This window comes from Leptodactylus fuscus, chromosome 1 (assembly GCF_031893055.1).
Source record: "Leptodactylus fuscus isolate aLepFus1 chromosome 1, aLepFus1.hap2, whole genome shotgun sequence".
Lineage (NCBI taxonomy): Eukaryota > Metazoa > Chordata > Amphibia > Anura > Leptodactylidae > Leptodactylus > Leptodactylus fuscus.
This window is the reverse complement of record NC_134265.1, coordinates 94086739-94112408: the sequence shown is the minus strand read 5'-3', so window position 1 is coordinate 94112408 and position 25670 is coordinate 94086739. Positions and strand designations below refer to the sequence as shown.

The window sequence follows — 25670 nt, the reverse complement described above, 5'->3', positions numbered from 1 at the left end:
GACAACTGGCCACAGATAATCAGATTCACCCATTTGGGTCACTAGCCTTCACATCCTACTGAGATAACAAGATTCCTTAGCAGGATGATGACTTACAAAATGGCAAATACAGACCAGATAAGTTATTCTCCAAGATATACAGTTGAGGGTCAGTCAACACAATAAAATACATAGGTAGTTATAAATATAGCTGAGAATGATGATTGGGGTCCGATTCATCACAGCCTTCTACTCATTTCACCCACAGCCCACTATACTATAGCACTAACCAATTCCCCCTCGCTTTCTTCCCCTTATGTTGGCTATTGGTTTTTACACCTTGTTTTCCCTCCTCTAGGTTTTATAAATGTGTTCAACTTGGACTTGTTACTATTTCTCTACATTATGTATGCCCTACTATGTATTCTTGCACGGTTCCCCTGACTGTTTTGTTATTTGATTTATGCTCTGTACTTGATATCTTTCAATAAATATCTTTGAAAGTTTATCACTGTAATGTGGCCTGTAACACAGTGGTGACAGCTGAATATGCTGGTGAGGTGGTAAACAGCCTTTACATTCTGTATAAATAGTAACTTCCATAAGTGTTCTACAAAGAAAATATATCTATGGATTTCTCTAGCATCAAGGTATTTTATTGTATATAAAATACTCCCAACAAACTACTAGAAGCAAATTAGCCTGTGTCATTTTCAGATTTACTCTAACTTGCATTTGTGTTGAGGAATATTTTTTTTCTTTAATGTTTCACCATCAAAATTGTCTCAGTTGGTAATCAAAGATGGCAACCATAAAACACTTTTAATATAATTTATTTCAACATTACTAAAATGTATATTAAAGTATGAACAAAATATTAAACTCAATATGTATAGAAGAGAAAACGGTATATCGATGAAATTTGTATATACAGACTAAATATCAGTGGATACAGACTAACATTTAAGATACAAAATGATCACACACATATGAAGGACAAGACAGGGCTGTGTATTTTGTGGAGTACTTTTTTTATGGCTAAGTGTACATTCGAGAGTAACCAGTTCCCACAGATCCCTCATAGAAGAATCTATTGAAAGATCTGTAAAAACGGTTCAAGAAATGCTGTTTTCTACTATTTAACACACAGTTAAAAAAAATGGCTAGCACATGTGAAAACCTGTCATGTGTGTCAGGTACTTAAACCATGATCCAAGAGAAAACAGATAAAACAGTGCTGTACCAGAAGTTGTGTAATACCAGACTTCACACATGCACAAACTTCTGAGAGCACAATCAAAGAAATTGTTATGTTCTGGGTTTTTATCCATAAGCACAAGCACACAATACCAAGTAGCATTATGTTTGTTCACTTAGAAATCCCTGTAAAAAACAAAAAAAATCATAAAATTATAATCACAGAATTTTGCAATCTTACATGGTTTATGTTTCTTTTGGGCTAACTAAGCAGTGAGTGATGATAAACACAGATACATCAGGAAAGTCAATGGAGAAATTTGTGGTTGAGAGGTGAGGTTACCGTTTATTCTTACCTTAACAATATCCTGGGATGTAGAATTTCTTGAGAAAGGTTTCCCGCGACATTTCAGATACTCTGTTACAAGCTCAGCAGCATTGTCCCAGCTAGAAGAAAACAAAATGCAACATAAAAATTAAAGGGAATCTGTCACATGGAAAATGCTGGCATAGCATTTTATAGAGTAGAAGGAGCAGAGTAGATTGATGCATAGGGAAAGACTCAGTATAACTTATTCACTGAAATGTTGCTAAGCTGAGAAATCAAGAAGGAGGTCCTACCCAGGACTGACTGCCTCGCCTCTAAGATTATACATACAGAGATAGCTGTCAGTCACTTATAGGACCTCTTCACTGACATTTCAGCATAGAAAAAACACACATTTCACTGAATAAATGACGTTATATTGAATCCTGTCCCACAATATATACAGCAATCTGCTCAGCATCTCCAGCACTGTAAAAAGATATTGAACAGCATTTTCTGTGTAGCAGGTTTCTTCCAAACACCATACTCTTGATATATGTTAATACATTGTTCATTCAGTATTCAGATTTTAAAGCAAAAAAAAATAAAAAATAAAAAAATAGACAAGAGCTACAACAGAATAGAAATAATTCTTGACACAGGTGTACGTGTAGTGTATTTGTCTGTAACTATGTTAGTGGCAAGTCTTGTTGCTCACATGTCCTTATATCTGATATTAAGAAAATGTAAATGAATACAATTGATGTGTATTAAAGAAGTACACATATTTGAATAAAAGTATGCTGAATAGTGTTTTACAGAACGCCCTCTTTTCCACCCCTTGTAAAAGCTCAATGGAGCTGTAGCAGGTAACTTAGGCAGAACTTAATAATATAACATGTATATTATAAAATTGTATAATAATACATAAAAACACCTTGCCAATTCATTCAAACAAGAGGTCAATTCTAATAATTTCTCATTTGCTAAACTGTATGTGTACAACAATCACTAGAACAGGGGTCCAAGAAACCCCTGCGGGAGTTTGCAATACACAAAAATAGATGGGTGATGCACTCAGCTATCTGCACCATTACAGTTTACAGCAGGGGTGCTCACACTTTTTCCACATGCGAGCTACTTATAAAATGACCAAGTCAAAAGATCTACTACCCACTTCTTGTGGGCGGGGCCTGGGCCGCAGCATTGTCGGATTGATATCGGATCCCGGAGAGGTAAGTAACATTGTTTATTATGTTCTCTCACCTCCCCTGGGGCTCTGATTATTGTATTCGGGGGTCTGAAAAGACCTCTGAATATAATAATAGCGGTAGTGGGATAGCGGCCTGGCCCGGGCCTATTCACTACCGCCCGCCGCGGCCTATAGTACAAGGGGAAGCGGGGGCGGCAGTGAACAGGTCTGGGGAGGTTGGTAAATAGGCCGCTACCTGCTGGGAATACTCCAGCATGTAACGGCTTATTATAAAACAAACAAACATAGAGTTCTCATACTTACCGACCTCGATGCTGCTGCTGCTCCCGTCGCATTCTTTTCTCCTGGCAGACGTCTGCATATCAGCGTACGCGGCGTGATGACGCCACCTACGCTGAAACGTAGACATATGAACCAGCGCAAGGAGAGCAGCAGCTCTCCTGCGCTGGTTCAAACAAAAAAAAGTAAAAAAAAAAAATAAAAAAAATGTCACGTGATCGACCCATACTTCCTTTGCAATCGACGTATTGGGCACCACTGGTTTACAGGGTAGTTATAGGCTACTACTTACCAACTTCTGTCTACAAGGTAATTTGCCAACTCTTTCACCCGGTTAGAATGAACTGCATGCATCTTCAAAACAGTATAGCATTTACTTTTCAAGAATTTTTCAAACTGTTTCTTTTTGATCATATTGTCCAAAATTAGTGTTTTTATCTGAAACAAAAGAAACAGTAAAATGAAGTAAAATCTTTCTATGACTCCTGGAATTTGGAAAAAATATTATTATTTATGGTAATTTTTACTTTAGGTAGTTTATCCCAGGGACGGTGAAATTTGCTTCCTGTAGATTTCCCAACATCTGCTGGAAGTTTGTTCCAAGTCTCAACTACATTTTCAGTTAAATACTTCCTGACATCGCTTCTATTCTTCCTCCAAACTAATTATTATTATTATTGTTTATTTATATAGTACCATTAATTCCATGGTGCTTTACATTTGGGAGTTACATACAATACACAGAATATACAGGTAGATATAATACTAACAATGACCGACTGGCACAGTGGGGTAGAGGGCCCTGCCCGTGAAGGCTTACAATCTATGGGGGAAGGGGGTAGAGACAGAAGGAGAGGGGGAGACAGTTCAGATGGTGGTGTGGTGATAGTGTTATTGGAGGTTGTAAGCCTTCCTGAATAGGTGACCCCTTATTCTTGTTTTTAGCTTTATATCTGCTGTTTCTATGTGGAGAAGTCAAAATAGGAATAACCCTTGAAGTTATCCCCTATAACTTGCATGTCTGAGGGGTCCCATTAATTTCAATGGGAGTGGTAGAAGAACAGTGTTTGGCTATCTCTGGTGCTCCCATTGAAATGAATGGAGTGGTATAAACATGCTGGCCTGACCAATGCATAATTTAGAAAAGAAAGGGAATAACTTGCTAAAATGAGATTACCTGTTTAGCTTCTCAAGACAGAAAGAGCAGAGATTTCAATGGATAAATGACAGGTTATACTGAATCTTTTCCCAAAAATCTATAAACCAATCTTCTCAGTTTCCTTCACTCTATAATACGATACCTTTAAATTGCTGAAATTTTCTTCAATGTGACCTGTTTTCTTTAACAAAAATTGGGGGAAAAATATACAACATACAATCTCCGTGCTAGATAAACTTGCTATAGCGCCACCTAATTGAAGGCAGCTTTTCATAGATCAATGCCTGGTGACAAGATTTGCCAAAAGGCCAAACCAGAAGATCTACTTGGAGTTTTGGACATGTTCTGGTTTGGACCCCAGATCACACCACTAGGTATCATGAAAATCAGGCATTGAACCAAAGTTAACTACAAACCCCTTCAGGAATTTTAACCCCATTGCACACTTTTGTGTGGATAGTACATGGTATAAGGATTCGATCTTTGGCATTCCTTTAACCCCTTAAGGACCAGGCCATTTTTTGGTTTCGCATTTTCGTTTTTCCCTCCTCACATTTCAAGAGCCATAACTTTTTCATTTTTCAGTTCACAGAGTCACATGATGGCTTATTGTTTGCGGGACAAATTGTACTTTGTAATGGCACCATTCAATATGCTGTGCAATGTACTGGGAAGCTGGAAAAAAATTCAGAATGAGGTGCAACTGGAGAAAAAATGCATTTGCGCCATTTTCTTATGGGTTTAATTTTTACAGCGTTCACTGTTTGGTACAAATGACATGTTACCTGTGTTCTACGTGTCAGTACGAACGCGGTGATACCAAATTTATATAGTATTTGAAATGTTTTGATACTTTTAAAAAAATGATAAACTTTGCAAAATAGAAAAAAATTTTTGTGTCATCATGTTCTAACACCTGTAACTTTTTCATATTTCCATGTATGGAGATGGGTGCGGTGTCTTTTTATGCGGGACAAGATGACGTTTCTATTGATACCATTTGGGGAAAGATCTGATGGTTTGATCACTTTTTATTAAATTTTTTTATAGCAGGCAAAGTGTTGAAAAAAACACTTTTTGGCTGTTTTTATTTTTTTTGCCGCTACGCCTTTCGCAGTACGGGATAAATGTTTTAATATTCTAATAGTTCTGGCATTTTGGAGCGCGGGGATACCTAATATGTTTATGTTTAATGTTCTTTAATTACTTTTATAGCTAATCTAGGGAAAGGGGGGTGATTTGAACTTTTATATATTTTTTATTTTTTTAATACTTTTAAAAACTTTTTTTTTTCTTCTGTTACATTTATGATCAGACCCCTTAGGTACCTTGAAACCTAGGGGGTCTGATCGCTCATACTATTCACTGCAATACTACAGTATTGCAGTGAATAGCAAAATCGCAGCACTTCTATTAGACGATGCCTCTGGCATCGTCTAATAGATCTCGTGCAGAGACAAGCCTGGAAGCCTTCAATAGGCTTCCGGCTGTCATAGCAACCGATCACCGCCCTCATGTGACGTTCAGGAGGGCGGCGATCGGCGAAACATGGCGGCGCCCATGCCGCCGGCGCCGTTTACACACTGCGGTCACGTTTGACCGCAGTGTGTAAAGGGTTAACAGCAGCGATCGGCTCGGGCACCGACCGCTGCTGTTATTGGCAGGTCCTGGCTGTATGATACAGCCGGCATCTGCCCTGTATGGAGCGAGCTCAGCGTGTGAGCTCGCTCCATACATCCCCATGCGACCCATGACGTACAGTTACGTCAAGGGTCGCTAAGGGGTTAAAGCTATGGCTTTCTGTGACACTAAGATTACAATGACACTTTATTGAATCATAACTAGGTATTGAAAAGTTTTTGCTTTTTTTTGACAGTCATCAGATATCGTTACTTTCTGGATTTCAACATGACCACATACGCCATTATTAGTTATGATTTTAGCAGCATGACATTGCAATCTTACTGTCAAGTGGTCAAAGTTGTCCATATTCCCCAGCCGAAAGAAGGTTATTTCTACTTCTAGATGACTCACCTGTGAAGCCACACCAGCCACTTCTCCAGTATTCATACAATCCTCTGCTTGAAGCAAAACAGCATCTGGATTGCAGGCACTTAGAAAGCCCTGTAGTAAAAGGCAATGAAATAACAGTCAACATATGATTCAGATTAGAGGCTTGACTGGGCTATTACAATGTTAATTCCTAAAGACAGTCTGTCACTACATCCCAGCATATCAACCTAGCCACACAGATAGGTTGAGGTGACCAGAAATCAGCAATTGTTTTTCCCCTTGGATGCAGACAGATTGCAGTTTTTTTTCAATATGCAAATAAGCTCTTTGGAGCAATGGCAAGGCCCTCGATCTCTCAGCAATGAAAGCACCAATTGAGGTGACTGTAATCTATCCATCTGCAGGATTGGGCTGATATGCTGGGCTCTGGTGACAAAACAAACACATTTTCATAAAATTATTAGTACAGGTTAATATAAGAAGCTTTGTAATATATATCTTAGTACGGTTGTCTGTTTCCTTCTCTGCTTAGGGATTTACCAGGAAAGGCCATAGATACCTCAGTCTGTTTACATACTATCCCTATCCAGTTCACACACAGAACTCTACGGAGAGGGGAAGGGGAGAAGAAGGCTAACTAATTTATTGCCTCATTCAGTGAACTAGTAGATCTTTTTTTTTTTTTTTTTTTTTAATGTAGATCGTGAGCCCCATAGAGCCCATCAGTATGTCTTTGTAGAATGGGAGGAAATCCACGCAAACACGTGGTGAACATACAAACTCATTGCAGATGTTGTTCCTGGCGAGATTCGAACCCAGGACTCCAGTGCTGCAAGGCTGCAGTGCTAACCACTGAGCCACCATGTTGCCCCAGTGCACTGGTAGGTCTTGAACATAGCAGTGTTCGAGTTCCCTCACTCACAGTTTAGCAGCTGCAGCTTTTAGTTTTCCTTTTCTTGCAGCTTCTCCTCCCAATTCCTAGACTAATATGCAATCACCTAACATGTTCACCTGTATTATTAATTTATGAAAAAAGTTGTTTTCTAATTGAACCTATGTTTTATTAAGTTGTTACACAGGAAGGCCATTGTTCAGATGAAATTTGTTCACAAGTATTGCTTTATCCCCATGTGTCTGGTCCCAGTCAGGTTTCCCTTTGGTTATGTCTATTAACTAATGCAGATAAGGGCAGCCAGCACCCTGTTTTTCCTCTGTGCTTCTTAGTGTGTTGCAGCTGAATAAGTACTCGGCCTCACAGGGCACTTTACTACAGGTAATTTCAGGTACAGAAAAATTTCTCAGTAGTTTCATAGTAGATTCACAGCACCTTCATCAAACAAAAGCAATACAGACAGCAATAGCAGCAAGGCTCACAGAAAAACAGTGATGTTCACGTTGGTAAAAGGGATGCACGCTAAGCTGACATTGACCCCGCCACTAGCGGTTGGAGGCTGACAGGTGACCCCTGTAATATCAGCTAAATGGAGCTTTTGACAATTACACAATATAATATACATGCTGGCGTTTGGGATGGTTTGAGGCCTAACTTTTGGAATACCTAGACTCTGCATAGAACAAAATCCCACAGGTGAAAAACACAAAAAGACTATTATTGATATGCCATTGAGACATAGTGAGCACCCACAGAGAGTGTTGTTCAATAATAAGAATTGTTTATTTATCTAGCAGTCAGAAGTGTGGTTAGTAGACAGAAATCACTGTCATTTTAGTAGTGCAAATGCTAAACTGGTGGTTGCAACAGGAAAACATGAAAGGTGCAGCTTGTCAAGAGGTATACAAATTATATTTGAGTTGCATAGATGGCTAGGAATGCCAACAACCATAGAAAGCACAATATGCATATAATTCACTGCTAAGGCCTATATGGTAGTTTCTTTGGCCATATACTCTATCTCAAGAATGTGCTCTTTATGTATTGCTACTAAGACAACAGTGCATACACTGTTCTGCAGGTTTGCATTTGCGTACTCCTTCAGCGAGACTGTCCCTGCGTTAGCTATGTGTGACTATGTGAAGCAGACATGCGTAGTAGAGAATGATGCAAACAAAAGATCTTGTTGCTTAACCATATATGTATTTCCTGTTACATACTTTATTAATATATGTTTTAGTTGTGTCTTGTTTGACATTTTATAGTATTATTGGTGGAGTGTGAAATGATGCTTTAACATGTACACCCATTTTTATTAAACTCTGGAAGGCCCCAGACTCTGCATGACACATCCTACCTGTGTGTGTCTGCATTATTCTCTCCCCATATTGAATTGATCAACCAGGGAGAACAACTCTATCAATGGGATAAGACAAAGCAAAACTATCATTTCATTCTTGCAAGAAATAAATAACTACCGGTAAGAGTAGATCAAGCATCCAAAGCTACAAACTCATAAATGAAATCCAAAAGTTCAACAAATGGCCTAGTGGAGCCAGAAGAAAGCCAATGTGAATACAGTGGCTTAACTGGGCTAGATGTTTCATAAAAGCAGGGCAACCAGAAAAGGACTTGAATGGTCAGTAACTTTTCAGACAAGTTAGTCTCATTTCATAGAGTATATGATTCTGGACAAGAATGTAATGCACTTTAACTAAAAATGTGCCACAGCCATAATTGGCATATTAGCAACAGAAAAACTGATAGGACATCATGTATGAAGGCTTATACAGTTATAGAATGGACTGCTCAGCAAGACCCTGCACAAACGTTAACTTTTCAAGAAAACTCAGGTACCCTTTAAGAAGAAAATAGGAGAAGGGAGAAAAGGAGCTCTACAAATGTCTTATGTTCATTAGACTTCATGCAGCAGATTCAATAAAACCACATTTTATGGCATTTACCCTGGTGTGCAACAGGCTTGCATGACTCACACAGATCTATGCTATGTGTAATTGGGTGGTTGCAAAGATGGAGTAGAAAAACAGCTTATTTATGAATTTAGAAGTAATGCACCACACCGCTTCCCAATAATTCTAAGGTCACTCATAGTGGGTCATAGCAAAAAAAAAAAAAAAAAAAAGCTGCGAGAAAAACCGCAGCGGAAATGCATCGCAGTTTCCTCTGCGGACTTTCTGCTTCCATTATACCTATAGGGAACTGGCAGCGTTTCCGTAGGTATACGTGACACGCTGTGAATTCCAATTGCAGCATGCTCGCTACACATAGTTTTCCACAATGTATGGATAGGATTCACTAGAAACCCATCCACTTTGCAGGGACTGTAAAAATGTTTTCCCAAAAGGCATGTAATGAAACCCAGGAGAACATTTACTGCAGTTATGAGGGGACCCTATACCAGCAGGAGAGCAGCTTGAAACCAGAATTTTTTCACTTTTCAGCTTCACTCATAAGTTAATGGTCCATTTCTTTGATTCTGAGCAAGCAGGAGTGACAAATTTAGTGGTTGCTTGTAGACTCCAGCCTGCAGCCAGTTGATAGACAGAAGTGTAAGAAGAAACACGTTTGTAGAAAAACACCAACAGCTCTTCAGTTAGGGTTAAATAAAGAAGTCCCCCGTCATTGACCTATGCTTGCAGAAGGAAGCCATCTTGACCTTATATCTTGCCAAACATCTCCACTGTTTTAATAGCAAGAAAGTTAGATGTCCACAGTATTTCTCCAACAGTAGTTGGAAAAGGGAACCAATCCCAGGTTGACCCAAATCACCATAGAGGAAAGGGCCAAAGGTGTGAAGGGCAATGGTCCCCTTCCATCCATGCATGCATGTAAAGTGCCATAATTGAGGAATATGCTGTGCAGTTGAAAGTGAATGTACCTCTAGGTTGCTATGTAAGAGGATGAATCTTTTTAAGTCAATCATGCCACAAGCATCGCCTATTTCAACTACCATGCTGTCTCCTGTGCTTTCATTTACATCTAACAACAACAGCACCCCTAAAACCCATCACACAAGGGACAAGTAGCACTTATGTCTTGTGGGATCCTTCACATTTATCTCAGTGCTGCCTTAAAGCCTGTAAAAGGACCTGGTGTCAATAGTCAGCATAGCCACCATCTTGGGTCTATTCCAAACTGAACCATTTTCACACTGCTGAGCCCCTATACATGATATACGATACTATGATGTGCTTACCCTAATTTTTTACTTTTCATGTGTACTGGTCCCAAGAAAACTTGGGGTCAAGCTAGAATAAATAGCTGAATCACTTTAATATATTTCTGCAAGCTTTGAACATTACTGACAATGTAAGAAAGAAAGAAATTGGATTACATTTTGCTGGTAAGTCCAAGTTATGATGGCTACACAACCCTGCCTGGTACAGGAAGCGACAGACTATAAGCTATGCAAAGCAGCTCTAAGTAAGCTCTTCTGACCTCATACAAATATAGCTTTAGAAATTTTGGAGTTTAGGCAAAACAGTCCCCATCAGAAAGTACTGATGAATATCATGTACAGAAGATAAATCTAGCTACTTACTGTGAGTTTAAAGATATAGACAAAGAAATTTAGATGAAATTCATATGAGGATGCATTTCTTCTTAGTTAAAGGGGTTCTCCAGGATTTATTTATGATAACCTATCCTTAGGATAAGTCATTAATTAATGAGCAGTTAGAGGTCCACTTAGGCCCCAGGCTGATCAGCTGTCTGAAGAAGCTGCAGCATTTGTGTGAGCAATGCAGCCTTTTCAGTGTGTTTGTATAGTGGCTTTGCTTGGTATCACAGCTCAGCTCATTCACCTGAAGGGCACTAAGCTGTTACCAGGACATGTGTTGTCATATCTTCTAAGTACTGCTATAACGTGGGGGTCCCAAGTGTCATACCCACAAAGATTTTCATTTGACATCCTTTCTTAAAAGTTCCTCTTTAAGGAAACAAACACTAAGAGATGTCACCAAAAGTCTTGCAAAATTGATGGAGATCGCACATATAAATTATACATCAGAGAACCAGCCTAAGCTGGAACTGTGTGCCAGAGCAGCCATCTTTTGAAACAACAGTTATACAAAAACCACATGTGCCTCACGTACAGGCTGCAACCTGCTATATCCGTGCAGGATGTTATCCTCACCAGCAAGTCTGCCTAACAAAGGGAGTAACCCACCATAACTGTGGAAAACAATCACTTTGCTAAAGTCAGCAAATTGTTATCTACTTTACAGTCTTCACGCCCTATAAAAAAGTACCTAGTAGTAAGTTGTAATTTTTCCGGCAGAGCCACCGTACAGGAAATTAAGCAAGTCATAATGCCCATTCATATCAATGGGTTATCTGTATGATGTAGAACGGTGGGTAGTGTTCAAAAAGATATAATGTACCAGAACATACTGTAGAATAGCGCCAAATTAACTATGTCTCCTAAGACAGTACATGAAAATGGGGTTTTCTAATCTGGACCTAGTAAATAGTTGCTACTAGGACCAGAAATTAATTGTCAGACTCCTTATGGAGTCTGACAATTCTGTTATTTTTAATCGACTCCTACTGCGCCCCCTGTGTTGAGTCTTTCAGTATTGTCCTTGCTCACAAGCAGAGTGAGTGCCATAACTGGAGGGTCTCATTGTATTACACAGCTCAGATCTGGCAGTAATTCCCGCAAATAAGAGTTCTTTCTGATCACAGGCATTAAATGCCCATAGGACCACCAACTTATGCTATATGATTAACACCACAGTGGTGTATAAAAAAAAAAGAAGAAGTCATAGCTCCATTTTTTTAGACCATTTTGCCTCTCAAATAAATAAATAAATAAATAAATAAATAAAATGATGAATAAAATGATAAAACTATGGACATTCCCCAAAATGGTATGCATTAAAATTATATCTTGTGCAAAAAAAATTGAAATTAATAAAAGACACGTTACATATCTCTGTACAGTCAGAAACAGAAATGCAGGTAACAGAATACAACTACAATGGCAACTAAAATATTTTTTTTTCATTTTCAAAAATAATTTCATTCTAACAGCAAAACAGAGCAGCCATGAAACAGCCAAAGAGATTGCTTATTTATTTCGCTGATGCCTAGGAGTGGCTTGTCACCATGCTGCTTGGCCTTTATGGCCAGCACAACCTTCAGCTGCAGGCGAGAAGTAAACAAGAAGAGGATTTCCAGAATAACACAACTCAAGTCATTGAAAATTAGCGGCAATCCTTAAGATGCCAGGGAAATTAGGAAGCAGTACTAAATTATTCATCGTTCCCTGTTTATAGTTTCAGAAGTGCACCACTAGTAATTCATTATCTGAGAAAAAGTAGTAGTATGTAGGGCAAGCAAGCATACAGCATGCATAACATACCTGCTCCTAGAGAATAAAAGTGTAAGATATAGCACAGCATTCAGTGTTTATTTCATTACTTGAATCTGGCCTACTTGGTCTTTGATATATATGCAAAATAAAATAATAATAATAATAAAAATTACCTGAATTTGTTGCTCTCTTTTTTCCACATATGGGATTAGCAAAAGACAACCCAAAGTAAATGCTGGGAGATCAATCTGAGCATATTGTTTAGCGATTCCTACAAGGTCCAGATCAGCAAGAACAGGGCACCTGCACAAGCCAAATAAAATAAAAATATAAAATTATCCATGTTCCATGCCTAGCTTCATTCTAGCTATGGTAAAATATATGACCACCGCACAGATGACAAATAAGCTTGGAAACCTATCCAAGAAGAAAGTATTTCAGTACTAGGAACAACCATGATTATTGCAATCTTAGTTACCATTTAAGTGAATGGAAGGTGATATATAATACCCTGGGGTCTGGCCACTACCCAGAGAACAGAGCTGTTTGCTTCCTGCTACCTTCTCTGTGTATCAGGTGCTGAGAACAGCTGATTCACAGGGATGCCATATCTCAGACCCCCCACCAAATGGCTTTTGATGAAATATCCTTAGGACAGCTCACCAAAAATGTTAGCTTGGAAAACCCATTTAATGTGGCCATGCACATTAGATAGAAATATGTCAAAATCATGCTGATAGAGCCCCACATATGCGTGAATAGCCTTTAAAAAGGCTATTCAGGTACCGCTAAAGTTATATTAAACTACCCCCCAGTTTTAAAATAAAAATAATACCCTAAAAAAGAATGTGATCAACTTACCCATCGTGCATGGTGGGCGGGCATTCTGGGTCTGCCGTCTTCTTCATCCACGCCTCCTCTTCCTGCGATGTCCTTGGGTCCCGTCTTCCTCCGGTGCTCGCGAACTGACATTGCTATAAAAAAAAATAAAAATGGCCTGGGCGCATGCGCAGTAGCCGTAGTAGAAGCAGCATGCTACTGCGCATACGCCCAGGCCATTTTTTTTAAGCAATGTCAGTTCACGAGCGCCGGAGGCAGACGGGACCCGAGGACATCGCAGGAAGAGGAGGCGTGGATGAAGACCCTTAATGCCCGCCCACCGTGCACGATGGGTAAGTTGATCACATTCTTTTTTAGGGTATTATTTTAAAACGGGGGGGGGGGGGTAGTTTAATATAACTTTAGCGGTGCCTGAATAGCCTTTTTAAAGGCTATTCACGCATATGTGGGGCTCTATCAGCATGATTTTGCTGATAGAGCCCCTTCAATGGTGAGTGATCAAATCGCCACTATATGCATTTTAGTCCATATTCCCATTTACAGTCAAACTGGCCATATGTTTTTTATGACACCATGTGGTGGCCACAAGATCTTTCTGGGAATGTTCTGGAAACACTCAAGCTAGGAAAGATCATATGTTGTTGAAACATCTTTCATATGAATGTTGGATGAAAAATTAAACATGGACGACTTATTTTCAGTTAACTTATTTATTGGTCACCTAAAAAGAGTGGGCAACTTTACTTGAATAGAGCTTTGCTGCAGATCCCTGCACAAGGTGTGTCTAGGAGTACTCATGTTAAAAAAAAAATATTTAAACCAGGGCTGCAGCCCCTTCATTCTGAGGATTGTGTGGGTGTGTCTTTGTTCATATCTCTCTGATTACATAGCCTAAAATGTATTACTGTATATATTTCATAGGCAAATATTCAATTACAGAAAATTTACCAACAATAATTCTTTATGCTTGACATGTAAAATACAGATTTATATATTATCACTGTATTTATAATTTGAAACTAAACAGCATTTAGTAACAACTGAAGAAAAAACAAAACAAAACTGTTTCCTCTGTGTGTACCCTATTATTTCACTTACTTTAACAACACTACAAAGGACTGGTAGCATTCCTCAAGCTGTGCGGGGCTTGGGGGACAAGAAGCTACAAATAAAATAAAAAATAAAATTTAGATTAGAGAAAATATTGCTACACAAATCTACTGATAATATTTTTATCAACATACCAGAAGCAAAAGGTGCCAGTATAAGACTACGCCATGCCCTGCTAAAGTTTGGAACCTGTAAACAAAATCCAACATGTGAATTGCCACTGAAAAAAAATTCATTCAAGTATGACCATAGTTCCATATGATAAAGAACAAAGATGAGATGCATACCTCCCAGAGACAATGAATGCCCGTGATAGCTACTAACACTTTTCTGAGGTAAGACATCTATAAAAGAAACATAAATGCTAACAATTTGCTTTATACATAGTTTTATGACATTCATGTATTATATGTTTATTATATCGATTTAACTTAATAGCCTGCTTTCTGTAAGATTGTGCCATTTCTGAAGTTGAAAAGTTAACATAAAGCATATACAGTATATATACACATTTGTCTTATAGTCTTTACAAAATTCTATTCTAAATCTTAAAATCTGTGTAAATTTCAACATTGACATGTTTAGATCTGACTTGTATCTGCTTACCATGTTGAAGCCAAGCAACTTTTGCAATAATCCACTCCACAGTTGAGGGTCATAAACTTGATATTCTAAACTAAGTTCTGTAACCAACCTCACCGCCTGAAACAGTAAAATACAATATAAACAGAGTGATCATGTTTAATATATAAAATCCCTAAGTAATGCCAGAAATAAAGTGAGTGTCGCCAGGATAAAGCATATTAAGCCCCCCTCTCCTGACAGTACTCGTCCATAGACTAGTACTGGCAGGGCGTTCCTCACCGCTCAGCGTCATCGCTGGGTGGTAAGGAACGCCCCCTCACAGTATAGTGCTACACACAATACTGTCAGGAGGGGTGTTCCCAGCTAGACTGTGAGGAACAGCTTTCTGACAGTGAAGAGCTATTGGTAAATGCACCGATAGCCCTTCCCCCGGGGCACATAACGGGAAAGCCGATAGTACGCTGAATTCAGCACACTATCAGCTTTCTAGCGGTATATAAAACCGCATGTGCCTGAGGACATGAAAGGTCCTCTTTAACAAGTTGCTTAACAAATGTTGGAGTGAGCTCAGTATCTTGGTGTATTAATTGGTAACAGATGGTTTTCCTCCGACATATTGTAAATGTATATGGCAGATACAGTGAGAGAAGACCCTTACAGTTCTTTTTCACACTCACCCTGGCTTCATGGCTGTGGTTTTTCCATAGACCTTTTATCATTCCCTCCTTGGGGCTGCTGTGGAATGACTCAAGAGTGTATGGGATGTTTAAGATTTCAAATTCAGATAGATAGATGCAACACTTAAGGTAATACCTAAACAAGATATCATTGAGAACAGTGTTATTGTAAACTCCGTATAGCAGTCCTTTGGAAAAATCATCAAAATTATCTAAATAAAGTACTTGTTTTTCATGTAGTCTAATCTTTGTAAACGTCAGCACTATACAGTCTTTAAACGATATTCGCCACTGATGTTTTATAAATGAAATGCAATTGCATGTTTATAGATCAGATGGTTAAAAGAGCTTTTCAGGATTATATCGATGACCATTTCTTAGGTTATGCATAATATCATATCAATGGTGGTCTGATGCCTGACGATCAGCTGTATGAAGGGGTCACATCATTCAGACAAACACAGCTCGACACGCTGTATTGTCACATGTAGCACAATGCTTTTTACAATTGAATAAACACAACATATTTACCTGATCTATTGGGATCCTTTTATTTACTATATGTACTGGAGTGGGACCCTATCGTATAGATCCTTGTAGGTGCTGGTCACACCTTTACACAATATATAAATGAAGTACAAACTTTATTAAGGATAAATACACAGCATAAAAAGGTGGAAGATCAACATACCATCAGATAAAGGGGGAGACAAGCCAGTAAACAGAAAGTGAATCTAGTGATGCGGTATGTAAACATCATAATAAAATCACATCTGAATACAGGTATAAACAGTAAAAATCAGTCACAGGCAGAATGCATCAAAAAAATGACCACAAAAATGTCAAGTAATATGTAGAAGTGTAGGAGGACATATCTGATGCCACAACAAACCTGATAAACTCAAGAGAGGTAAGTATAGATATAACGGAGCTTTCACACTACCGTCAGTGTCCGACAGGTAGTGTCCGCTGTCGGATTTTTCTGTCCGCTTGAAAAGTCGGACATCTTTAGGAACGGACACTTAAGGACAGGCACGGAGTGTAAAACAACGCACCCGATCTCCGATTTGAACGGACATTAGCAGCGGACACTAGCTGTCAGACACCGACGGTAGTGTGAACGCCCCCTAACAAAGATAAATAACAATGTATCCAAAATAAGAGTATTTAATAATCTATACCGGATGAAGGTATAGAAACGCCGAAACACGCGTAGGGGAAGGGGAGCGCCAGTCCCAACAGTAGTCACCAATGTATTATTAATTTATGATGGATATGTTGATCTATTAAATACTCTTATTTTGGATACATGGTTATTTATCTTTGTTCCAGTTGTGGCATCAGATATGTCCTCCTACACTTCTACATATTACTTGACATTTTTGTGGTCATTTTTCTGATGCCTGTGACTGATTTTTACTGTTTATACCTGTATTCAGATGCGATTTTATTATGATGTTTACATACCGCATCACTAGATTCACTTTCGGTTTACTGACTTGTCTCCCCCTTTATCTGATGGTATATTGATCTTTCACCTTTTTATACTGTGTATTTATCCTTAATAAAGTTTGTACTTCATTTATATATTGTGTATATTCCGCTTTCTTTGTTTTTTTACAGTACGTCTGAAAATAATACACACTATTTTAACTGAGCTATCTGAAAATCCTTTACTTCATTCCCACCACAGCCATTTTTCGATTTTCGTACTTTAACTTGCCATCCTCCAAAAGCAAAAACTTTTTTTTTTCTCTATAATTTTTCCATTCACAGAACTCCTCTGGCTTCAGTAAGGAACTGTAAGGAGTACAGCAGCAGGGTAAGTTTTTGGGGCGGGGGGGTTGCTAGTATCCCAAAACACCCTGACAGACATATATATATATATATATATATATATATATATATATATATATATATATATAATTTTTTTTAACTCTTGTTTCTTATTGCAGTTTAAGGAAATCACTATGGTAAGTTGCAATAGAGATCTAGTGAAGACAAATCTGGGAGCCCTCATAAAGCTCCTAGCTGTCATTGAGACACGAAGGCTCTCGCAATCTGATTACATAGATGTCCTACAACTGGAAAGTGTCAGGGTCTGGGATTGCTAGGTGGGGTGGCATAGTCCTAAACAAAGGTAGAGTTTATTTTCACTCAAAACAAAACAGTGCGGCAACAAAAGGAAGTAATACAAAAATAAATACCTGCCCGGCTAGGCTCTAACTAAACATAGAATAGGTTAACAGAATTCAGTCAAAAGGCAAAACTTTCACAAAAAAAATTATCTGAATATTAAAGAAGAAAGGTATACAGCTATTTTTCATAATACAGCTGATAACTCACACCTGCTAAACATATGTTTCTTCCACCATGCATAATGAAAACGAGAGTGGAATGTCATGTCTATTTATTTGTTTACATTTATTTTTCATATGCAAGTTACAAAAAAAAACATATTCTGTTTACTTACTTTACTTGGTCAATAGGTTTTTTCACAAGTGATACCACAGTCTCTGTGTCAGCTAAATGGATTAAACATTGAAGAGCTCGACTTCTATGAGCAAAAGTCAGTTTATTATCCGCAATAGGCTATATAACAGAAAGATAATAAAATATAGACATATTATCTTAGAGGTTATCCAGCTAACAGAAATTATCTGCAAATACACTCACTGTTTCCTTGTACAGCCTTTTCTTGGCTTTATTTTATTTGAGACTCCTTATGAGGCAATAAATCAATTATCAACCTCCTCCTATTCTCCCCATACAGTTCAGTGTGTGAGCTATATATGGATATGACTGTATGTAAACAAACAACATTTCCCATGATGTATCTTCCTGCTCAGACTCTGTGTACCCCTCCCCTAATTCTCCTCCAATCACAGATGATAAGTCACTCCTACATCTGAGGTCACATGATACTGTGGCGTTTCATTTGAAAGCTCACTGGCCCCACCCTCCCTGTGAACAGCAAACACAAAGAGTGAGAGCAGGCAGATGAATCATGGGAACTGTAGTTTGTATCTGCCAACAGTGATACAGAGCATGCTGCGGCCTACTCTTATTAGACTGCTCTCCTCCTCATCTTCATTCAGCCTGTTTGTTTACATACAGTCATATCCATATATAGCTCACACACTGAACTGTATGGGGAGAGTAGGAGGAGGCTGATAATTGATTTATTTCCTCTTTTCTGTGAAGTTGTAAAGTCTTATCTTGAAACATAGCAGTGTCAAGCTAAGACGTCACTTAGCGAAAATACTCCACATTTTTTCCACAGCGTTTTTCCATTGCGTTTTTCTTTCCTTAAAACTATAGAGAAAACCATTTTGCTTCCACAGCTGTTTTTTCCCACAATTTATTAATGAGATTATCCAAAATTTAATTCACTTTGTTAATAATGTAAAAATTCAGTGGGATTTTTCCAGCTCCATTTTTGCTGCAGACAAAAATACGGTACTCCGTTCCTGCAACATGGAGCCTTAGATGCGTTCCCTCACTCATATTGTAGCAGATGCAGCTATTAGTGTGCATTTTCCAGCAGCCTCCCCATCATACATAAATGGAGAAGGAAACACATCTATTAAATAAGTTAGAATATAAGTTATTTAATTTCATTTATAAAAAGTCATTTTAAACATATGCTTTAACTAATAGTGACACTACCATTTTTTATGAAAACATCTCAAGGTGAAATCTAATATAATATACTAGTGAGAATATTCACTTTAGAAGCTCTCTAAGGCCTCACGTTGCAGAAATTTTTTTTGTTGCAGATTTTGTTGTGGTTTTTGAGCCAAAGCCAGAAGTGGATTAAAGGGGCTCTATCACTAGAAAAAGTCATTTTTAACTAATCACATCCTTGCATAGCCTTTAGAAAGACTATTCCACACCTACCTTTAGTATGTAGATTGTGTCAGTGGTTTCTGAATAAGTCTGTTCTTATTTATATACTAATTAGACTGGTGCATGATACAGCGTGCACTCCTCACCTGTTGCTTCCTATGAGCACAGCACAGCACAGGCTGCTGCTGCTGATGATGACTCAGCTTCTTGTTTGCACACACACATAGAACATAATAGGAGAGACGAGTGCTGCTGGGAACTTCCTGTGCTGGCTGGAAGCTCATTAGCATATGAATAAAAACGGACTTAGTCAGAGACTACTGAGGCAATTTATATACTAAAGGTAAGTGTGGAATAGACTTTCTAAAGGTTATGCAAGGATGTGATTAGTTAAAAATGACTTTTCCCAGTGATAGAGCCCCTTTAATTAAAAGGTAGAAGTAAAAGAGCTTCCTAGATACTACCCATTCCTTTTGTAGCCACTCTTAGCTTTGGCTCAAAAAAACGCAAAAAGATCTGCAACAAAAAAAGCTGCGTTTCCGCAACATGGGGCCTAAGCCTAAAACGGTTTTTAATTTAAGCTGGGAACACATGGGGAATGATTGAAGTATCTAAGCTGCCAAAAATTGATGGCTAACCCAATTCAATTTACAGTAGCAGCATTTATCCCTAGCACTGAAATGCCCCTTAAGTGGATGTAAACTGATGCTTTGGCACACGGCTGGCAACGTGCAAAAAGGAATGAGCCCTACAGGACTTTTCAAGAGCAAATTTTCCATGAGTAATTTTCATGCGCCTTGTCTCATTTGTCTAATTAGAACACACACACCCATTGGCAGATCAAAAAATCCCCTTACTTGGACCCCACATAGTATAAGAACCTCTATTATTTGCCCACCCACATGGTATATGACCCCTTTTTTAGACCACCAAATGGTATATGACCTTACTTTTGATGGCACCCTACCATATATGACCCCCCCCAGATTATGAGACCCTTTTTTGTACTGCCCACACATAGTATACCTCCACTTTTTTTGGCCCAAAAGCAGTACAAGACTTCCTTTACACAATATATGTTAGGCTGCTACTGATAATTTTTACTAGGTGTACCCTGCCCAGTCAGTAAAGAGGGAGGAGCTGTCAAACCAGAAAAAGCCTGGAGGGTAAGTATATTGGAGTGGATGGGGGAATATTAGTGATAATACGTTTCAGGAAATGGGGAAAAGGATCGACACCGGATAATCAGAAAATGTCCCTAGGGTGGCCATGTGACCGTCCCAGGGATATGGATAAATATACATTTTTTTTTTTTATTACTATTGTTATGTAGAAAGTAGGAGGGGAAGGGTGTTTAGACTAGCGTAGGGATTTAAAATTTATCCTGGACAACCCCTTTAAGTAACTACAAAAACTGGCCGGTTTCACCAACGCATGTTAAATCTCCAGTTCGCTAACTGAAGTTAAAGCTAACTGACTTCTGTTAGCAGCTATCCATTTCACCAAAGTCGTGTACAGGTACCTAACAGCCAGTTAGTTAACTGAATGTCGTTTTTGTAACAAACGTCGTAATTGGCAGAAGCAGTGGCACATGACCTCTTAGTTAGTAGTGACCTCAGTTTGCTATGACAGCCGGGCCTCGCTCTGCATAATATAGGACACATGCAGGCAGCAGGCCGACAACTGTGTGCATTGAGCTGGAAGCAGATGAACTGATGAACATTTGCTGTAACACATGCCCAGGCATTTATGTGCAAGAATGAAGTCAAGGCATTCTATCTTATAATTTCCATAGAGGTGTAATAAGAAAGGATGACAATATTGTTTATTTGAAATGTACATTATTATTTTCGGTAATTAAAACAGAAAATATCAAATAAGTCGTCATCTTCGTCGTCACAGTAATCGACGGTGGCCATGTTACCAAGAGTTAACTGGAGAAATTTCTCCAGTTAGCGATAACAGGCGATTAGCGCCACTAACCGGAAGTTAGACACTATCTGCCGATGGTGAAACAGCTCACTTAGTTAACTTCTGATTTAACAACCTGTTAGAGTTAACATGCGTTGGTGAAACCGGCCATTAAGCAATTAATTAAAAGTTAAAATATATAATGAATATTTTGACTAGAGATGAGCGAACACTATTCGAAACCGCCGTTTCGAATAGCACGATCCCATAGAAATGAATGGACGTAGTCAGTGTGCCGGCCGCTTCCATTCATTTCTATGGGAGCGTGCTATTAGAAACGGCTGTTTCGAATAGTGTTCGCTCATCTCTAATTTTGACCCAACAACAGTTTCATAGAATTTATTGGGGTGTGAGAATGAAAAGTTACTTTTTTCCCAATAAAATGGATTTAGCCCCAAATTTTTCATTTTTACAAGTGGCTTAAAAGGACAAAATGTGCCCCATAATTTGATACGCAAATTCTCCTGAGTGTCGAAATACCCTATTTGTGAATGAAAAGTGCTGCATGAGCATACAAAAGGGCACAGAAAGTGAGGTACTGCATTGGGCTTTTGGAGGGCAGAATCATTTTCAGATGCCATGATGCATTTGTAGAATCCTTGCAGCGCCAGTACAGTGGAAAGTAGCAATAAATGACCTCATTTTGGCAAGTGCTTAATGTATGCTTTATGTATTTTAGAGCTGTGCATAAAGTCTTAGCATTGTATCATGTGACTAAATGGTTTTGCATTTAAAGAGGACCTTTCACCTCCTCCAAGTCCAAATCTTTACATCAATTAAAAGCTGCTGCTTCACTGATTCTGGCAAAGTTGGAATTTTTGGGAATAGCCCCAATCATTCCTGAGCAATCTCTGCAGTTAGTTTTGGTGCCTGATATGCCATTTAGGGTCTGTACTGTCAGAAAGGCAGTGTCAGGCAGGAGCAGGTACGGGGTGTCATTCTGAGCTCTGACACTGGCTGCCTCTGATTGGAGTTCTGAGTCAGTGGTGCAGCGCCTATTAAAAAGATGCCCAGAAGTTGAATTTGTGACGGTGGTGAATGGTCCTCTTTAAGAGCCTACATAGAAAGAAAACAAGTAAAATAAAAATAAAGTAAAATGCTTACAGATGTGGTTGAGGTGGCTATTGCATATAGCATTCTAGAACTGAAATCTACTTGGTATGGCTGGAGAAGGTAAATAACTCTACAAAACACAAGAAAAAGTATTAAAACGGTACCGTCATCTGTTATCTACAAAGCTATACACATTTGACCAATGTCAGTTTATGCAGAAGATACACTATATGTACGAAAGTATTGGGACACCTCCACATTCCACCTACAAGAGCTTTCATGCCATATTATTCAATATCCATAGGCGTTGTGGTCTCCTTTGCAGTTAAAATAGCTTCCACTCTTCTGGGAATGCTTTCTGTGTCTTAGTGGGAATTTTTGCCGATACATCCAGAAGAGCGTCTTTGAGGTCAGATACAGATATTGGACAACAAGTCCTGGATCACAATCTCTATTCTAAGTACCTATGCCATCGCCTAAAAGAAGGAACTCCATAGCATTATCCTTTATACACCAAACTACACAGTTGGCACAAAGCAGTGGGGGCAGATAACATTCTACTGGCATTTGCCAAACGTAGACTTATACGTCAGTCTAACAAATCGAGAAAAAATATTTGCCACTGCACAGAACATGATACCAATGCTGCAGATTCCAATGGTGATGTGCTTTATACCACTTTGAAGTGAGGCATCAGCGACTCCACTCTATAACTTTACATGGACTGCTACTTTGTAGTTGAGTTGCAATAGTTCCTAAATGCTTGCACTTTTAAATAATACCAAGCACAGTTGATGAAGGTATACTGGGAGGTGTGAGAAGATGACAGGCATTGTGCTGGAGTCCAGATATATCAGCCCAGGTTTCTGACATGTGTGTGGTCCAGGGCAGATCTGGAGTAGGCCTCAGCCCAGGTGTAGATCTTGCGCTCATTACTGGGCCAGAAAAAGGCTGTAACTCCTGCATTGTGTGCCGTTCAATAAGGTGAAAGGAGGTCCTGTAACCCTGAGTCCGATGAGACAATATTCTTCTTGTTTTATTTGTGTGGCTGGAAGTAAGCCACACGTATAGTTAGGTTAACCTACTGTCTAGTTAGTCGCTCAGACGAGCAGGTTTTTATTTAGTTTTTTTTTTTGTTTTTTTTTGCCTGAAGTTAAGGCTGTATTTTGTTTTGTGCCTGAAGTCAAGGTTTATATATTTCCTTTTTTTTCTAAATAAACCAGTTTGTTGCATATTTTGTGTCCCAGCCTTGACTGTGTGGGTCTGCACCACTGCTTCTACCGAGTTAATTTCCCCACAGAGGCTAGTGGAATATTGAGGAGGATAGAATTTTCATGAACGGATTTGTTGCAGTTACAGTAGCATCCATTCTCTCACATCCATTCTCTTAAGGTAGACTGCATGGCTAGGTGAAGGATTTTATACAGGTGGCATTGGGACTGAATGAAACCTCTGAATTTGATTATTAAAATGTAGGTCCCAATACTTTTGTCCATATAATGTAAGTTACATGCATACAGTGTACAAACATTAATGTAGGAGATAGTTGTCAGCTGACAAGCACTTGGCTGATGGCTACCTGTATGACTCACATAAGACAGATTATCCATGATTCCAGGTTACTCTCTTACATACCTGCTGAGATCCTTATCTCCCTGAATGTCACCTAATAAATCTTTGTCTTTCTGTGAAAAAGAAAAAAAAATGTTTTTTATGGCTGCCAATTAAATTAAAATAATGCTTTAACACATGTAACAGAGATAAGAATGATGGAAAACATTTTTAAAGAATACTTTACTGTGATTAAAAACAAAAACAATGCAGGTTGGAACAAATATATCCAAATATATATTATGCTGTGCTACTGATCACTGCTCCTTCTTATTTATCATCTGAACACAATGACATTGAAATAGGTGAGGCTTACAGCAAAAGCCATGCTGATGTCAAAACATATGACAGCATGATGATAGCATTTCACAGCATATAGATGATAAAGAAAAAAAAAAAAATCCTCTTGTGCTGTTTAAACCAAAACAAAACTTAAAACGCCCGCTTAGGCCAGGGACATACATTGTATACTCAGAGCACCTTACGTTACAGTAGTAGTGCAGTGGATGGGATTCAACAAATCCCTCCACACGCTGCAGAAAAATGCAATGCAAAGGGGTATGGCCTGTGGGTCTTGAGCATGCAACAAGTTAATTAATTCTGCATTTTCGTCCATGGTTTTTATCCTTTGCCGTTGTAATTTTGGAATCGTAGCTGAAAGCTATGGTGAAAATCTGTTGTTTTTACCATGAAGTGGAGGATATCCAGAGCATGGAAGACCTCACGAAGTCTCTTCAAGACGCTCGTGGGGCTTCCATGGATGCCTGGACTCCATGGATACTTTTTCAGGGTTCACAGGCCTACCATGACCTGATGGGGTGAGGCTGCAGTGTTGGTTGTGTCTTCGTCTCTGACGGCCGGAGTCGCACACTCACCCCCCCCCCCCTTAATTTCTCCCCTTTTTTTGAGGTTTTGCTATTTTTGTCCTCCCTCTTCCCCTTTCTCCCTGCCAGGGTATTCCTGGTCTTTTCCTTTTTTTTTTTTTCTTTTCTTGTGATGCATTATTTAAAATCAATTTATTGAATGGCAAGTTTTCGTGATATAAAAATAAAATCCAACTTTAAGATTAAAAACACATATATAGTGATAACACACTAAACGCTGCACAAAATCAAACACCTCTCCCTGTATAGCATGTTATCATGCATTATTTAGCCTGCATTGTTATGTTTGTTGTGGTTTGTTTTATTTGCGAACCCTCTTTTTGCGGGTTCTGTCTTGTTGACTAGTCTGTGTAGTTTTTTCTGTTTATATTTGTTATAAATAGAGAATTTATAAAAGAAAATCTGCTGGTTTTGCTGAGGACCAACACTCTGTAGAATGTCTGCAGTAAATCCAACACACGTTGCCTTGGCTTTAAAGTGTAACTCCCATTTTTTCCCACTATTGTATCGGAGGAGGTTTGGTGACAATTTTTTTGAATGGATTTTATTAAGCTATCCTACTTACTTTTATTATATTACAGGCTGTAACATTATTCTTAGCAATCCTCTAACTAAACCACTTCTACCGTAGGGAAGCTTCGTGCACTGTTGTATCGAGAGTACACAGAGCTGAAGCATTTACCAAGGGGTAAATGGTCACTTCAAAGGGTTGT

General features: G+C 38.7%; 1 protein-coding gene across 1 annotated transcript in view; it reads right to left on the bottom strand.

Annotated features, from left to right (window-relative positions):
• Positions 1-1283: 1283 nt before the first annotated feature.
• Positions 1284-25670, bottom strand: part of KNTC1 (kinetochore associated 1) — a 96507-nt gene continuing 72120 nt past the window's right edge. Inside the window, exons 52-64 of the mRNA XM_075273135.1 lie at positions 24098-24147; positions 22514-22592; positions 18063-18181; positions 15590-15725; positions 14934-15029; positions 14615-14671; positions 14462-14516; positions 14316-14379; positions 12551-12680; positions 6169-6258; positions 3268-3413; positions 1533-1623; positions 1284-1362 (exon numbers count right to left, since the gene is read on the bottom strand). Coding sequence (XP_075129236.1) covers positions 1339-1362; positions 1533-1623; positions 3268-3413; positions 6169-6258; positions 12551-12680; positions 14316-14379; positions 14462-14516; positions 14615-14671; positions 14934-15029; positions 15590-15725; positions 18063-18181; positions 22514-22592; positions 24098-24147 — 1137 coding nt within the window. The 3' untranslated portion in view covers positions 1284-1338. The remainder of the gene's footprint in view (positions 1363-1532; positions 1624-3267; positions 3414-6168; positions 6259-12550; positions 12681-14315; positions 14380-14461; positions 14517-14614; positions 14672-14933; positions 15030-15589; positions 15726-18062; positions 18182-22513; positions 22593-24097; positions 24148-25670) is intronic.